The sequence below is a fragment of the Mauremys mutica genome, chromosome 10, assembly GCF_020497125.1.
Source record: "Mauremys mutica isolate MM-2020 ecotype Southern chromosome 10, ASM2049712v1, whole genome shotgun sequence".
Taxonomy (NCBI): Eukaryota; Metazoa; Chordata; order Testudines; family Geoemydidae; genus Mauremys; species Mauremys mutica.
Genome location: NC_059081.1, coordinates 722,163 through 738,386, shown reverse-complemented (window position 1 = coordinate 738,386; position 16,224 = coordinate 722,163). Strand labels below are relative to the sequence as shown.

Sequence of the window (16,224 nt, the reverse complement as noted above, 5' to 3'; positions counted from 1 at the left end):
CTTCTGTTGTGTGTTTGCATGTTGGTCTCTCTTGTTAACCTCTCACCCTGGGGCTCCATGTCTTGTCATGTTATTCAGGTCTTTTCTCCACATGTGTCCTAGCCAGCTCCATTTTTGTTCCATAACTTCCTGTCCTACTGGTTTCTGTTTCATCCTCTTTCAGAGTTCCTTGTTTGTAATTTTTTTCTGGCCATCTGGTATTGAGCATTTGTCTAAGGCAGTTGTTTATGAAAAATTGGAATTTTGATAGAAAGGTCGAAATAAGTCTCCAAGTTTCAACACCACTTTGTAAGACCAGCTTTACAATTGTATTAAATATCTGAAGTTTAGTTTGGAGGGCAAGATTTCAGTTTTTCCAGGTTGGCTTTAGAGTTACAAAACATGTCTGGCTTTTGCTGTTCTGGCTTTAATGTCCTCATCTGTTCCACCTGTTGTACGTACAGTGCTACCAAGATACGTGAAACTCTTATCAGAACTCTTTTATGTCAGTCCCAGAAAGTGTTGTTGTTATTGTGTCTTGTTATGTGTTGATTCTCATGGTTTTAGTTTTCGCTGTGTTGATCTTCAACCCTGCTAACTGTGCATGGGCCTGGAGATAATGCATTTTGGTTTGCATGTCTTGCATGGGATAGCAAGTTGATGTCCTCTACAAAGTCAAGGTCCTCTAACTTCTTTGTGACAATCCATTGCACAGGTGCTGACTCTGTGGGTGCTCCGGAGCTGGAGCACCCACGAGGAAAAATTGGTGGGTGCTCTGCACCCACTGGCAGCAAAGCTCCCCTCCCTGCCCCTCTGCCTCACTTCATCTCTGCCTCCGCCTCTTCCCTTCAGTGCATCCCGTCCCCGCTTCTCCCCCTAGCTCCCAGCACTTGCTGCCACGAAACAGCTGTTTCACAGTGTAAAAAGCTCCAGGAGGAAGCGGGGAGGAGCAGGAACACGGCTTGCTCGGGGAGGAGGTGGGGAAGAGGCAGGGCCAGGGCAGGGATTTGGGGAAGAGGTTGGAATGGGGGCGGGGCAGGCGTGGAGTCAGGGCAGGGCCAGGGGCAGGGGCGGGTCGAACACCCACCAGGACTAGCAGAAGTTGGCGCCTATGCGCCATTGTATGCCCCTTAGTTGTTCTGTAGTCGTTCTCATTACCCAATCCACTGCCAGTGAAAAGATTGTGGCTGCCATAAGACATATTTGTCTGATGCCCATAGTAACCTCAAATGGCTGAGTCAGTTATGTATTACTTGATGTCATATTTTCATAAGGAGCTTTTATGAAAATTTCTGAGGATTCCATTGTAGCATAGCAACTTCCATAGCCCTGTTCTATCCAGTGTATCCATGGCTTTTTGGAAATCAATACAGTTCATATAAAGTGGTGACTGCCATTTGATTGACAATTCTCTGGTGATCCGTAGTGTTTATTATGATTCGATTACTAGTTTGGGGTTGTGGATTTTGTAACGGGTGAAGGCCTGTCGGAATTCTTTGCTTCTCCCTCCTAGAGAGCAGCACAAGCGTTTGTGATTTCTTCTTCCCCATGTGCAGTGTTTTCTGTGCTTGAGTGGGGTGGTCTGTCCTGTTGTTCCTGGCATTAGGAGCCAGGCTTGCGTAGGAGTGGAGCGTGTTTATGGTTTGGGGCTGGAGCGTGCAGCGCTTTGACTGAGGTGGTATCTGAAGCACAATGTCCTGTGCATTGATCAGCAGAGGGAGTTTTTCTAGGTCTGTTCAGCTGTCATTGGTTGGGAAAGTTCCTTTGCGTGCCTACAGCGAGGCTTGTTTGGCATTTTTCCAACAATCCCAGCATGCGGACTCGTCTCTCCTGGGGGGGCTGGTGACTAGGCTGAGCAGGAGTTTTCCTGGGGAGCTGTGTTGGTGTCATGGTTTCTTTGTAGCATGGGAGCAGGGCAGAGGGGATGTGCAATGCACAGTGTGCCCTGGGATGCACCCTAGTAACTAGCACTACAGTCTGAGCAGGACAGGCCCAGTGAAACAACAGATACTAAGTCTGTGACTTTACTCATCAAATGAAGCATTTCCTGTTCCCTCCAACCCTACCTTAACCCCTTCCTTGCTAGGCTACGTGGAAAAATGTACACACGCCATCCCAGACATTGATACAGAACCATGTAGAATGGAAGAGAGGGGAGGAGTGGGGGTCTGGGAGAGCAGAGGGGAGAGACTGTCCCATGGGCCGTGATTAACCCTTCATTTTCCTATTTCAGTTCTGCCAGAGCCAAGGCATCGAGTACCTGACGGGCAGAGTGTGGATTGGCCTGTGGCTCATTGTCTTCATCTTCATAATTGTGGCAGCTGAAGGCAGCTTCCTGGTGCGATACATCTCGCCCTTCACACAGGAGATCTTTGCCTTCCTCATCTCCCTCATCTTCATCTACGAAACGTTCTATAAACTCTACAAGGTGAACCAGCCCCAGGGAGGGGTGCTAGTGTCTGCCCAACTGTCTGATCTAGGCACCTGCACCGTCGTGTCCACGTGTCTCCCACAATCAATAGAGAGAAAAACAGCAACAACATCTCTGATGCAGGCCAGAGTCCCGTAGCATTTCTGGCTGGGCCTGCGAGACCATTCTTTGCTGCCCCTCAAGCCCCCAAACACGAGTGCCCCCTGTGTGCTGTAACCACGTTGCTGTGCACAGTTATTGGGTGGAGCATAGCGGGACACCCCCCAAACCTTCTCTCCCTTCCCCTGCAGCGGTACCTTGACACATAACTAGTTTTTTCTTTTCTTTCTTCCTCAACCTCCCTGGTGTGGCTAGATTGTGAGATGAGCTATTTGGGGAAGTGCAGTGATGGGCTTGGCAACACACAGGGCTGTGCTCACACTTGACTGTCTTCCCCTGCACCTCTGCACAGGTGGTGACTGCACCCTCTGCTTGTCTCCCCTGTCCAGGTCTTTGCAGAGCATCCTTTGCTGAAGTTTTACCCGCCGAGTTTGGAGAGTGGCTTGAATGCCAGCATGCTCTCTGCTGATGCCATGTCTCTGGGAACCAGGATGCAACCCAATACTGCCCTCCTCTCACTCATCCTCATGCTGGGCACCTTCTTCATCGCTTTCTTTATGCGCAAGTTCAAGAACAGCCGTTTCTTAGGAGGCAAGGTAAGATGCTGAGCTGTGGCCCTTTCATCCACCATGCATCCCTTCTGACTGCACACGTCTGCCCTCTGTAGCACCTGCATTATCTATTCTAACATGTCTGAACCTGGTGCTCTGTCCTGGTGTGACGGTGCTGCCTGTGGGAGCCTGCTGAGGTTACTCAATTAGGGTGAACTGCAAACAAAACGGGGCAGACAAACCCCAAATGTGGTGGTTATTCCAATACTTAGATTTACCAACCAGCACAGAACAGCTTCTATAATATCTCACTGGTTACTCAGAAGTCCAAACAACGCAGTTCCCTTAAAGTGCCCAGCCTCAGGCTTCCATCCAGACACACATCAGATATGATGATGATTACTGAAAATCTTATCTCATCATACAAAAGAAAAGGTTCTTCCAATCCCAAAGGATCAGTCACATACCCAGGTCCGATTATAACTTAGATCTTACCCAAAATACACGCTACAGCCAATTCTTATTAACTAAGCTAAAATTTATTTAAAAAGAAAAGAGAGTGTTGGTTAAAAGATCAATCTACAGACAGACTTGAATTCAGTTCTTGAGGTTCAGACACAGCAGAGATGAGCTTTTAGTTGCCAAAAGTCCTTTTAGAAATAGTCCAGAGGTTATAGTCCAATTTCCATATTCAGGGTGGCTCCAATCAATGACTGGGGCTCTCAATCCTTGTGGCTTAAGGTTTCCCCCTCTTGAAACCCAAAGCAGATCTGAGATGAAGTAGGATCGTGTCCCAGTGTTCTTCTTCGAGTGCTTGCTCATATCCATTCCAGTTAGGTGTGTGCGTGCTGCGTGCACGTTCGTCGGAAGATTTTTACCCTAGCAACACTCGGTGGGTCGGCTGGACGCCCCCTGGAGTGGCGCCGCCATGGCGCCGGATATATACCCCTGCCAACCCATCCGCCCCTCAGTTCCTCCAGTTCCCGTGACGGTCATTGGAACTGTGGAGCGCGGCTTTGCTGATCTCCACATCCCTAGCTACTCGTAGTTCTGTACAGTTAATTGTATTATAGTTCAAAGTTTTATAGTTACAGTTAGTATTAGTTGTTGTATTGATAGTTAGTGTATATAGTTAAACGGGGGATTGGAAAATGCCCCTTTTTCCCACCCCGGTGCAGGCTCATGCCCAAGGCACCGGGATTCAAACCGTGCTCGGCGTGCCAGAAGCCGATGCCAGTAGGGGATCTCCACGACTCTTGCCTCAAGTGCCTAGGGGAATCCCACCTTACGGACAAGTGCCGCATCTGCAAGTCCTTTAAACCAAGGACAAAGAAGGAGCGGGACTTTAGATTGAAGCAGCTCCTCATGGAGTCGGAACTCACTCCTGCAGTGTCGGTACCGAGCACCCAACAGACTGCTTCGGTAAGGAGCGCCCCTTCGGCCCCGGACCGCTCCGGTACCGAGAAGGAGCCCCGGCACCGACCTCTGCCGGCACCGACATCTGCTCGGCACCGCTCCCTGTCCCCGAGACCGAGGAAGCAGCAGAGCGCTCCGACTTCTGCAGTGCAACAGAAGGAGCGCCCTTCGAAGACGGCTCGCCCGGCACCATCCTCTGCCGCGGCACCGTCACTCGTGGCACCGCAACCTGCGACTCCGCTGAGCTCGGTACAGTCGATTCCGGTCCCACAAGGGCCGTTGAGTCCGGTGCCTGACAGCTCCCCAGCTCTTGCTGTGGTTGAGCTTGCCCTGCCTTCTACACCGGAGACTTTCTCCATGGCACGGGAGCTCATTGCCATGACGGAGTCGACGTGCCTCAACCCCCGGCTCCGCGGGGTTCAATCAGTGGGGAAATCGGCACTGATAAGGCCACCTTCCGTTGCCCCAACGGAGAGGCGTCGTTCAAGATCGAGATCCCGCAGACGCTCTCGTTCACGACGTTCCCGCTCCCGGCGCCGCTCGCAGTCCCGGTACCGCTCTCCATCCCGGTACCGGTCGCACTCACGGCACCGGTCGACATCTCGATCGCCGACCAGATACTCCCGGTACTGATCCGACTCTCTGCACCGATCTCGGCACCGTGTTTCCCGCAGTCGCTCCAGACGAAGGGACTCGAGGTACCGGTCGACCTCCCGGCACCGATACGGTAGAAGGTCCCGGTCTCCCTCGCGGTACCATTCCGGCTCGCGGTACCGCTCTCCGGCACCGACCCGAGAGTGCACATCCGCATCTGTGGCACCTCCCCAAGATTTCTCGGCACCGCCGTGGCCTTCCAGACGCACGTCGGTGTCTTCTCAGGCCGGTAGTGCATCCTACCACCAAGACAGGGATGCTGACATCCCCAGCCAAGGTCCTCATCACTGGGCCTTCTGGACACAGTGGGCGTACCATGAATCCCAAGGTGCTCTACCAGTGCATCCACGGTCGGTCCCGTCACAACACCGGGCACCAGAGGCAACGATAAGCCGTCCTCCACCTGCGGGCACGGACAAGGCTGCGATACCAGCGGCGGACATCGAGACTCCACCTGATGCAGAGGATGTTCCGCAAGTACAGGAACCCCTACAAGACCCATTGGTACCGGGCCTCTCCTCGTCCTCCTCGCCTGATGAGGCAGTGGCGGGAACATCCTCCTCGGGCCCCCCACCGATGGATCTCAGGGCCCATCAGGACCTCTTGAGACGAGTGGCCCTGAATATGAGTCTACCGGTGGAAGAGGTCCCTGAGGTAGAGGACCCTGTTGTGGACATCCTCTCGGCTGACGCACCCACTCGGGTAGCCCTGCCTTTTATCCGCACCATCCAATCCAATGCGGATACTATCTGGCAGTCCCCGGCCTCTGTTCCACCTACAGCAAGGGGAGTGGAGAGGAAATATATGGTCCTCTCCAGGGGATATGAATACCTCTACACTCACCCACCTCCTTGCTCGTTAGTGGTTCAGTCAGTGAATGAACGGGAGCGCCATGGCCAACACGCCCCGGCCCCTAAGTCAAAGGAGGCTAGACGCATGGACCTCCTAGGCCGTAAAATATACTCTGCTGGAGGCCTCCAGCTTAGGGTGGCGAACCAGCAAGCCCTCCTAAGCCGGTATAACTTTAACACATGGGTGTCCGTGGGGAAGTTCACGGAGCTTCTTCCGCATGAGTCCCACCAGGAGTTTACCGCTCTCCTCGAGGAGGGTAAAAAGGTAGCGAGAACCTCCCTCCAAGCTTCTCTGGATGCAGCGGACTCTGCAGCCAGAACTTTGGCATCAGGCGTGACGATGCGGCACATCTCCTGGCTCCAAGTGTCCAGCCTTCCCCCTGAATTGCAACAAACAATTCAGGATCTACCCTTCGAAGGCCACGACCTTTTCTCAGATAAAACTGACCCCAGACTGCAAAGTCTGAAGGACAATCGCGTTATAATGTGCTCGCTGGGTATGCACACACCAGTGACCCAACGCAGGACCTTCCGACCACAGCCACACCACCCTTACGCCCCGCCTAGACCGCGTCAGGACTTTGGCAGACGGCGTGGCAGGGGCAATCGTCGAAGGCAGTCTGGCCCTCAAGGAGGCCAAAATCAGGCGCCCCCTAAACCACCAGCGGGGGCTAAACAAAACTTTTGATGGGACGCCCGAGGGCAGCCCACCAGTTACTTTCCCGGATCCTTTTCCTCCATTCCTCAACCTTCTCTCTCATTTCCTCCCTGCCTGGTCCCAGCTCACTTCCGACCGCTGGGTCCTGCGCACGGTGGAATTGGGATACCACCTCCAGTTTGTTTCAACCCCACCTTCCCACCCTCCCCGTCCCTCTTCAGGGACCCCTCTCACGAGCAATTCCTCTTACAAGAGGTCCAATCGCTCCTAGCTCTAGGAGCCATAGAGGAGGTACCAAAAGACATGAGGGGCAAGGGGTTCTACTCCCGCTACTTCCTAATCCCCAAGGCAAAGGGAGGTCTGCAACCGATCTTAGACCTGCGAGAACTCAACAAATTCATGATAAAGCTGAAGTTCCGCATGGTAACCCTGGGGACCATTATTCCCTCCCTGGATCCGGGAGACTGATATACCTCCCTCGATATGAAGGACGCGTATTTCCACGTCGCCATTTACCCGCCGCACAGACGGTATCTCCGTTTTGTGGTCGGCCATCAACATTTTCAGTTTACTGCACTCCCGTTTGGCCTTTCTACAGCTCTGCGTGTGTTCACGAAATGCATGGCCATAGTCGCCGCCTCCCTCTGCCGTCGTCGGATACACGTATACCCGTACCTCGACGACTGGCTCATTCGAGGGATGTCCCAGTAACAAGTGTCGCAGCACCTGCGCGTAGTCAAAGACCTCTTTGGGAGTCTCGGCCTCATGATCAACGCAGAAAAGTCTACTCTAACGCCCACACAGAGACTAGACTTCATCGGAGCGACTCTGGACTCCAATCTGGCAAGAGCCTGCCTCCCACAGTCACGGTTTCAAGCAATGGCGTCCATTATTCGAGGTCTTCAGACCTTCCTGACGACGTCGGTACGCAACTGCCTCCGCCTGGTAGGGCACATGGCCTCCAGCACCTTCGTGACCAAGTACGCGAGGCTGCACCTCCGCCCCATTCAAACTTGGCTAGCTTCGGTATACAGGCCGCACACAGACAGCCTGGACTCCGTACTCACCATTCCGCAGGAGATCCTGGGCTCCCTAACATGGTGGCTGAACCCCACGATAGTTTGCGAGGAGATGCCATTCCACCCACCACAACCCTCGATGGCCCTAACCACGGACGCATCATCTCTGGGTTGGGGTGCCCACCTTGAGGGCCTTCACACTCAGGGTCGCTGGTCACCTCAAGAGCTGGCTTTGCACATCAATGTGCGGGAGCTGAGGGCGGTCCGTCTAGCATGCCAAGTGTTTCGAGACCATCTCCAAGGCCGTTGTGTATCAGTATTTACGGACAACACAACGGCCATGTTTTACATAAACAAGCAGGGCAGAGCGCGCTCCTCCCCCCTTTGTCGAGAGGCCGTTCGCCTCTGGGACTTCTGTATAGCCCAATCGATCGACCTGGTAGCGTCCTTTCTCCCCGGAGTCCAGAACACTCTGGCGGATCACCTCAGCAGATCCTTCCTGTCTCACGAGTGGTCGATCCGCCCGGACATCATCTATTCGGTTTTCCAGAAGTGGGGTTTTCCCCACGTTGACCTCTTTGCTTCTCGCGAGAACAGGAAGTGCCAGAAGTTCTGCTCATTCCAAGGCCTCTCCTTGGGCTTGATGTCGGACACATTTCTGATGCCGTGGTCGAGCGACTGCTGTACGCTTTTCCGCCGTTCCCGCTGGTTCACAGGGTCCTGCTAAAACTCCGCAGGGACAGGGCGCACCTGATCATGATCGCTCCAGCGTGGCCCAGGCAGCACTGGTACACCATGTTGCTCAAGCTGTCGATAACCAGCCCCATTCCCCTGCCTCTCCTCCCAGACCTTATAACACAGGATCACGGCAGACTTCACCACCCAGACCTGCAATCCCTGCACCTCACAGCATGGCTGCTGCGTGGTTAAACCCATCCGAGTTACGTTGCTCTACCTCAGTACAACAAGTTCTACTGGGTAGTAGGAAGCCTTCCACTCGGTTAACATATCTGGCCAAGAGGAAGCGTTTCTCCTGCTGGTGTGAAACGCACAATGTCACTCCTACTGAGGTCCCGATCCATTCCATCTTGGACTACCTCTGGTCTCTCAAACAGCAGGGCCTGGCGGTGTCATCATTGAGGGTGCACTTGGCAGCCATCTCTACCTTCCACCCAGGGCAGAGTGACCGCTCCGTCTTCTCGCACCCTATGGTTTCTAGGTTCCTCAAGGGCTTGGAGCGCTTATACCCACAAGTTCGCCACCCCGCCCCAACCTGGGACCTCAACCTGGTTCTAACCAGACTTATGATTGCCCCATTCGAGCCGCTGGTGACCTGCTCACTGCTATGCCTGTCCTGGAAGACAGCTTTCCTCGTAGCCATTACATCGGCCAGACGAGTCTCCGAGCTTCGGGCTCTCACGGTGGACCCACCGTATACTGTGTTTCACAAGGACAAGGTGCAGTTGCGGCCACATCCGGCCTTCCTCCCTAAGGTAGTGTCGGCCTTTCATATCAACCAGGATATCTTCCTTCCGGTCTTCTTCCCGAAGCCACACTCTTCACGACGAGAGCAACAATTGCACTCCCTAGACGTCCGTAGGGCGCTCGCGTTTTATATTGAGCGGACAAAGCCCTTCCGTAAAACGCCCCAACTCTTTGTCGCAGTGGCAGACCGAATGAAGGGCCTACCTGTCTCCTCCCAGAGGATTTCATCTTGGGTGACGTTGTGCATCCGCACCTCCTGTGACTTGGCCCATGTTCCATCGCGCCACCTCACTGCACATTCCACCAGGGCTCAGGCTTCTTCTGCTGCCTTCCTGGCTCACGTTCCCATCCAGGAGATATGTCGCACAGCTACCTGGTCCCGGTCCACACCTTTGCCTCACATTACGCATTGGTTCAACAGTCCACAGATGATGCAGCCTTTGGCTGAGCAGTTTGCATTCTGCAACATCTCACTCCGACCCCACCGCCTACATAAGGCTCGGGAATCACCTAACTGGAATGGATCTGAGCAAGCACTCGAAGAAGAAAAGACGTTACTCACCTTTGTAACTGTTGTTCTTCGAGATGTGTTGCTCATATCCATTCCAGACCCGCCCTCCTTCCCCACTGTCGGAGTAGCCGGCAAGAAGGAACTGAGGGGCGGATGGGTCGGCAGGGGTATATATCCGGCGCCATGGCGGCGCTACTCCAGGGGGCGCCCAGCCGACCCACCGAGTGTTGCTAGGGTAAAAATCTTCCGACGAACGTGCACGCAGCGCGCACACAGCTAACTGGAATGGATATGAGCAACACATCTCGAAGAACAATAGTTACAAAGGTGAGTAACCGTCTTTTCTTATACATTTCCAGCAGCCTTTCGGCCTGAGAAAACAATAGGCTTAACTCACCTTCTCCCAACCATCCTGGCAATTAGCACAGGGTAATGTATCCATTAAACAGTTCAGATACAGGTTACCACAACCCTCAAAGAGACACAGAGACAATAATACTATTTCACTCAAGTATCATCATAAATGTTAATATTCCTTTTTTGATCTTTGAATTAAAACTATAGCAATAGACAAGACTTGTTTGCTTACATCCCAAGACCTGAGCAAACATCTACTCTTGAGATCTCTAACAATGCAGACTTGCATTTCAAAGCTCTATTCATTTACATATCTTCCTAACCAGTCTTTAAGGTTCACCCATGAGTCAGGTTGGTCTGTGAGTTAATTAACTCTTTCTGGCTCTGTCACCTTTTAATGAAATATTATATTACACTCATAACGTCACACCTGGCTCACATGGTCTTACCAGGCCTACGTGGGCAAAGGGCTGTCTGTGCTGATAGGAAATTGCCTGACGAGAGAGCTGGCACCCTGGTGTGTTGTCTCTCTCCAGCTGAGTCTGGTGCCATCAGGAACTGCCCCCGTAAAATAAACACCAACAGTCCTCTGAATGCCATTGGAGAGGGTAAGGCTCCCTTGGCACAAGGCCATAGATAAGACCTAGCTGCTGCTGACACTTATCTGTCCTACCCACATCTGCCCCAGGGTATCTTCAGATGGAGGGATCCAGCAGGGCTTCTCTGGCTGGATCCGGAGTCAAAGGTCTGCTAAACTGGAGCTTTACAGCCATAGGGACTGGTGGATATATGAGTCTCCATAGGTCGGGCTAATCTTAGGGGACTGGACTCCAGTATGTGTCAGAGTGACCTGGCATGGGAGAAGGGATAAACTTTATTTTAATTCTCTCTGTGATCCATCTGTCTGCCCATCTGAGGCACCAATACAGCACTCAGTGCCATGGGACCCGAGTGCTTCTCTAAGGCATTTCCAGCTAGAATGTGCCTGGTGAATGCTGGCTTCCCAACCAGTCTCCCAGGGGCCAGATGGTGTCTGGAGCAGCCCAGGTATCTGAATGTGGCTAGAGAGCAGCTGGGGCCCAAGCAGGGAGAAAAGCAGCCCAGCGGGGTCAGGGAGTGACCAGAGCTCCTGTATCCTCTGCTCATTAGCAGCATTCACATTGTAGTGAGCACCTTGCCCGTCCCTTGGCTGGGATGGATCATCGGCCTGTCTCAGGGCTCAGTACAGTGCCTGGCATTGTAGCAGTGGCTAAGCGCTTGGCCTGCGCGTTCCCACTGAAACGTGTTTGCTTTGCAGGCTCGACGGATCATTGGAGACTTTGGAATCCCCATCTCAATCCTGGTCATGGTCTTGGTGGATTACACCATCACAGACACGTACACACAGGTAGGTGCTGGCGTTCCCATCAGGCCCAACACCAGCCCAGCACGTATGGGGCTACTGATTGTTCCATTCACTGTGTGTGGGTAGCTAGATGATTTTGTTTCTCACTTTCTCAGTGCAAACCAAAGAGAGATTTTTGTGCACATACCTCTATGAATCGGAGCTGTGGGCACAACCCTGGGAGGCACTGAGACCTACCAAGATGTGGGTCAGAGCCTTGAGGGACTGAGGGTTCCTGTGACACCAAGAGCCAGATCAGAGCTGTGCAGGTTTGAGGGTGTGTGTGTTACCGAGAGCTGGATTAGAACTGGGTGCAACTCAGGTCTGTGCAAGCTAAATAGGAGAAGGGAGGTGGTATTCCCTCCGAAGACAGCATTACGAAGGCTGTGTCCGGTTTTGGTGCCTGCACTTCAGAAGGGACACTGAGCACCCGGAAGGGGCTCAGACAGAGCTCAGGATCTGGAAAACCTACTTCGCAGTGAGACTACGGAGCTCATTGTATTTAGTGTATCCAAGAGGAGTGAAGAGGTGACTTTTTCACTGTCTGTAAATACCTTCCCGGGAGGAGATTTCTGGCTTGTCTACATGCATTAGTCTTCCTCGAGGGTGTAAATTCTAATGCATGCTAGAGTGTTGTGGACTAAGTGGCCTGTGTGGACCCTGCTGGGGTGCACTAAAAGTTCCCTCATGCTCATTGATTCAGTATTGTTTGAAATGGGAACTTTTAATCTGCACCAGCAGAGTCCCCCTGAGCCACTTAGTACATGAAACCCTGGTTGCATTCCTTCCTCAGTTTCCCTTAACACACTTTCAAGAAGTCCAGTGAGGCTTATATACATTGAACTGTGCCTCTTCGGGGGTCTAGTTTATTAACTTCAAAATGGTGAAATGTGCTAGGCCAGGGGTTGGCAACCTATGGCACGCATGCCAAAAACGGCATGCGAGCCAATTTTTAACGGCACGCTGCTGCCTGCCGGAGTCCCGAGGACACACAGCCAGTGAAGGGCAGAGCCCATGCCCCCCGAGAGAGGAGCCGCCTCAGCGGCCTGCCCGTGGGCTCCTGCGTCCCCTCACCCGGCGAGGTGCCCTGCCCGGCGGCGCAGAGGGGCCTGCTCACCTGGGCCACCTTGGTACAGAGGGCCGTGGCGGATTGGTGGTGCGCCAGGGGAGCGGGTTCGCTGCAGGACCCGGTCCCGACTCCCAGCGGCAGGACACGGGGGCGGTGGAGGCGGGAGAGGCCGGCAGCAGCAGCAGCGCCGGCTGCTGAGCGTCCCCGGGAGGAGATGCCTGGCCGCGGCCATGGATCGGTACCTGCTGTTTGTGAGTTTGGAGGAGCGGAGAGCCCTGCGGCCCGGCGGCACTGAGCGCGTGGCAGATGTGGGCGAGTGGGACTTGGTGGTGGCCAGAGAGCCCTGGGGTGAGGAGCTCGCATACCACGAGGGCATGCGCCGCCCGGAGCGACTCCTCCAGACACAGCCAGAGGGGACTCTCTCGCTGGGGAGCACTAGTTGTGCTCGTGCAGTGCGCCGTGCGGTGCAGTGCCCAGAGTGGGTGAGCGGGCTGGGGACCGCAGGAGTGCGGGGGGGCCTCTGCCCTGACCCCCCCCCCCGACACACACACAGCCCTCTGCCCTGAGCCCTGCACACACCCCAGGCCCCCGCCCTGAGCCCTGTATCCCCCTCACACACACTCAGCCCTCTGCTTGACTCCTTCACCCCCCCATGACCCCAGCCCTGACTCTGGCACCCCCACACATATCCAGCCCCCCTGCCCCACCCTGACACCTGCACCCCCCTCACATACCCCAGCCCTCTGCCCTGACTCTTGTACCCCCCTCACATACCCAGCCCCCCAGCCCCCATGCACCCCCCACATCCTGACTCTTGTACGCCCCACATCCCCACCCTGAGCACCAAACGGAAGCTCCTGCACCCCCACTCACATTCCCACCTGCACCCCTCGCACCAAATGGGAGCTGCCCAGGTAAGTGCCCCACACCCAGACCTCCTGCCCCAACCCTGAGCCCCCTCCCTCATTCTAGCTCCTGGCCAGAACCTTCATCCCCAGCCCTGTGCTCGGTCCACTCCCACCCTCAGCTCAGTGCAGAGAGAGCAAGAGAATGGGCCAGAACCAGGGAGAAGGTAGCTACCCGCTGTATGTGGGCAGGGCCGGGACCCCAGACCGGCAGCGGGCTGAGCGGTCTGGCAGCCAGGATCCCGGCTGGCAGGAGCCGGCGCATGGGGGTTCTGGCTGCCGGACTCTTGCCAGCCAGGGTCCCAGTCGCAGGCCCTGCTCAGCCCGCTGCCAGCCTAGGTGAACAGAACCCCAGACCAGCAGCGGGCTGAGCGGGCCGGCGGCGTAAGATCAACATTTTAATTTAATTTTTAAAAGAAGCTTCTTAAACGTTTTGAAAACCTTGTTTATTTTACAATACAACAATAGTTTATATAATATATAGACTTATAGAGAGAGAGACCTTCTAAAAAACATTAAAATGTCTGACCAGCACGCGAAACCTTAAATTAAAGTGAATAAATGAAGACTCGGCCCAGCACTTCTGAAAGGTGCCGACCCCTGTGCTAGGCAGATGAGCCTCCTCACCGGCATCCGAGATGGAGGGAGAGAAGGAAGAAAGGGGCCAAATTAACCTGAGTCTATCAACTCCACTTACGTCGCTCTCCTGCCTCCATCCAGGCTCCTTACCTGTGAAGCGCTCTTGACCCAGGATCCTCCTCTGGAGTCAGGGCCTCTGGGCAAAGGTCCCCACAGAGTTCAAACCAAGGCAGCCCTTGGCATATAATTCCTCTGTGAGCTGCAGCTCCTGGTGAGGTCCTCTCACTGGGACCAAGTTCTGCTAGGGCTTGGCATTCACAGCTCTTCCCTTTCGAAGCCTCTTCTTCGGTCCCCTCGCCTGCTGCGCCGCACTGACCCCCGAGAAGAGCTCTCCTTAGGAGCTCTCTGTCTCTCTGCTCCATTCCCTGCCTGAGCCCTCATGGCCCGGGTAAGGCCCGGGTGCTCCATCCAGCTGGGTCAGCTCATTCTCCTTAGCGGAGCCTGTCACAGGCAGGCTGGGTACCTGCCCCCTCCAGAGCCAGCCCCCAGGACAGTGTGGCACACTAGTGCTCAGTGGAATTGAGACTCCTGAACCAGGCAGACATGCCCTGAGAACCAAGGCTCTTGAACCCAGCAGACAGAGGCAGAGTGACACCCAGCGGCTGGGAGCTGAAGCAAGACAAACTCAGACTAGAAATATGGCACTGATGTTTAACGGGGAGGGAACCATCCACAGGAACAGAGCACCCAGGGACGTGGTGGCTTCTCCAGCACCGGGAGTCTTCATATCAAGCTCAGGCATTTCTTTCTATAACCTCCACCCCTGCTCAACCACAGCTGATGGGCTGGATGCAGGAAGGGAGGGATGAGGGTCTCTGGCATGGGCTATGCAGGAGCTCAGACGGGGGGCATGATAATGGCCCCTTCTGGATTTAACATGTACGACACCAAGGGCCGGGTCAGAGCTGTGCAGGGGTGAGGATCCTGGCGGTACCGAGAGCCGGGTCGGAGCATAGGGGGCTGAGACTCCCTGCGGTACCGAGAGCCGGGTCGGAGCATAGGGGGCTGAGGATCCCAGCGGTACCGAGAGCCAAGTCAGAGCCATAGGGGCAGGGCCGGTGCTACCATTTAGGCAGACTAGGCGGTTGCCCTGGGTCAGCGTGCGGCAGCCGGCCCAGGGGTTCCCCTGGGTCAGCGCGCGGGCGCCGGCAGCCGGCCCAGGGGTTCCCCTGGGTCAGCGCGCGGCAGCCGGCCCAGGGGTTCCCCTGAGTCAGCGCGCGGCCGCCGGCAGCCGGCCCAGAGGTTCCCCTGAGTCAGCGCGCGGCCGGGGTTCCCCTGGGTGAGCTGGCGTGGGGAGGTGCCGCAGGGCTCCCCGGGCCAGGGGGCGGGGAGCTGCCACGAGGACGTGGGGCACGCCTCAGTGAGGAGGGGGAGCGGGGAGCTGCTGCAGGGTTGCGGGGGTGCAAGGTGGAAGTTTTGCCTAGGGCGCGAAACTTCCTTGAACCAGCCCTGAATAGGGGAATGAGGATCCCGGTGGTACCGAGAGCCAAGTCAGAGCCATAGGGGGCTGAGGATCCCGGCGGTACCCAGAGCTGGGTCGGAGCCATAGGGGAATGAGGCTCCTTGCAGTACCCAGAGCTGGGTCGGAGCCATAGGGGAATGAGGATCCCGGTGGTAACCAGAGCTGGGTCGGAGCCATAGGGGCTGAAATTCCCTGCAGTACCGACGAGAGTCAGGTCGGAGCTATAGAGCACTGAGGATCCCTGCAGTACTGAGAACGAAGTCAGAGCCATAGGGGCTGAGGCTCCTTGCAGTACCCAGAGCAGGTCGGAGCCATAGGGGCTGAGGCTCCTTGCAGTACCCAGAGCAGGTCGGAGCCATAGGGGCTGAGGATCCCGGCAGTACTGAGAGCCAGGTGGAGCCTTGGGGGCTGAGGCTCCTTGCAGTACCCAGAGCAGGTCAGAGCCATAGGGGGCTGAGGCCTGGTCTACACTAGGACTTTAAGTCGAATTTAGCAGCGTTAATTCGAACTAACCGCTCAACCGTCCACACCAGGAAGCCATTTAATTCGAACTAGAGGGCTCTTTAGTTCGAATTTGGTACTCCACCCCGACAGGTGGAGTAGCGCTAAATTCGACATGGCTAGCTCGAATTAGGCTAGGTGTGGATGCAAATCGAACTTAGTAGCTCCGGGAGCTATCCCACAGTGCACCACTCTGTTGACGCTCTGGACAGCAGTCCGAGCTTGGATGCTCTGACCAGCCACACAGGAAACG

At 55.1% G+C, this 16,224-nt stretch overlaps 1 protein-coding gene across 1 annotated transcript in view; it reads left to right on the top strand.

Annotated features, from left to right (window-relative positions):
• Window positions 1-16,224, top strand: part of SLC4A3 (solute carrier family 4 member 3) — an 86,048-nt gene that overhangs the window by 56,774 nt on the left and 13,050 nt on the right. The window contains exons 16-18 of the mRNA XM_044978494.1: window positions 2,213-2,407; window positions 2,899-3,105; window positions 11,309-11,398. Of these exons, the coding sequence (XP_044834429.1) occupies window positions 2,213-2,407; window positions 2,899-3,105; window positions 11,309-11,398 (492 nt within the window). The remainder of the gene's footprint in view (window positions 1-2,212; window positions 2,408-2,898; window positions 3,106-11,308; window positions 11,399-16,224) is intronic.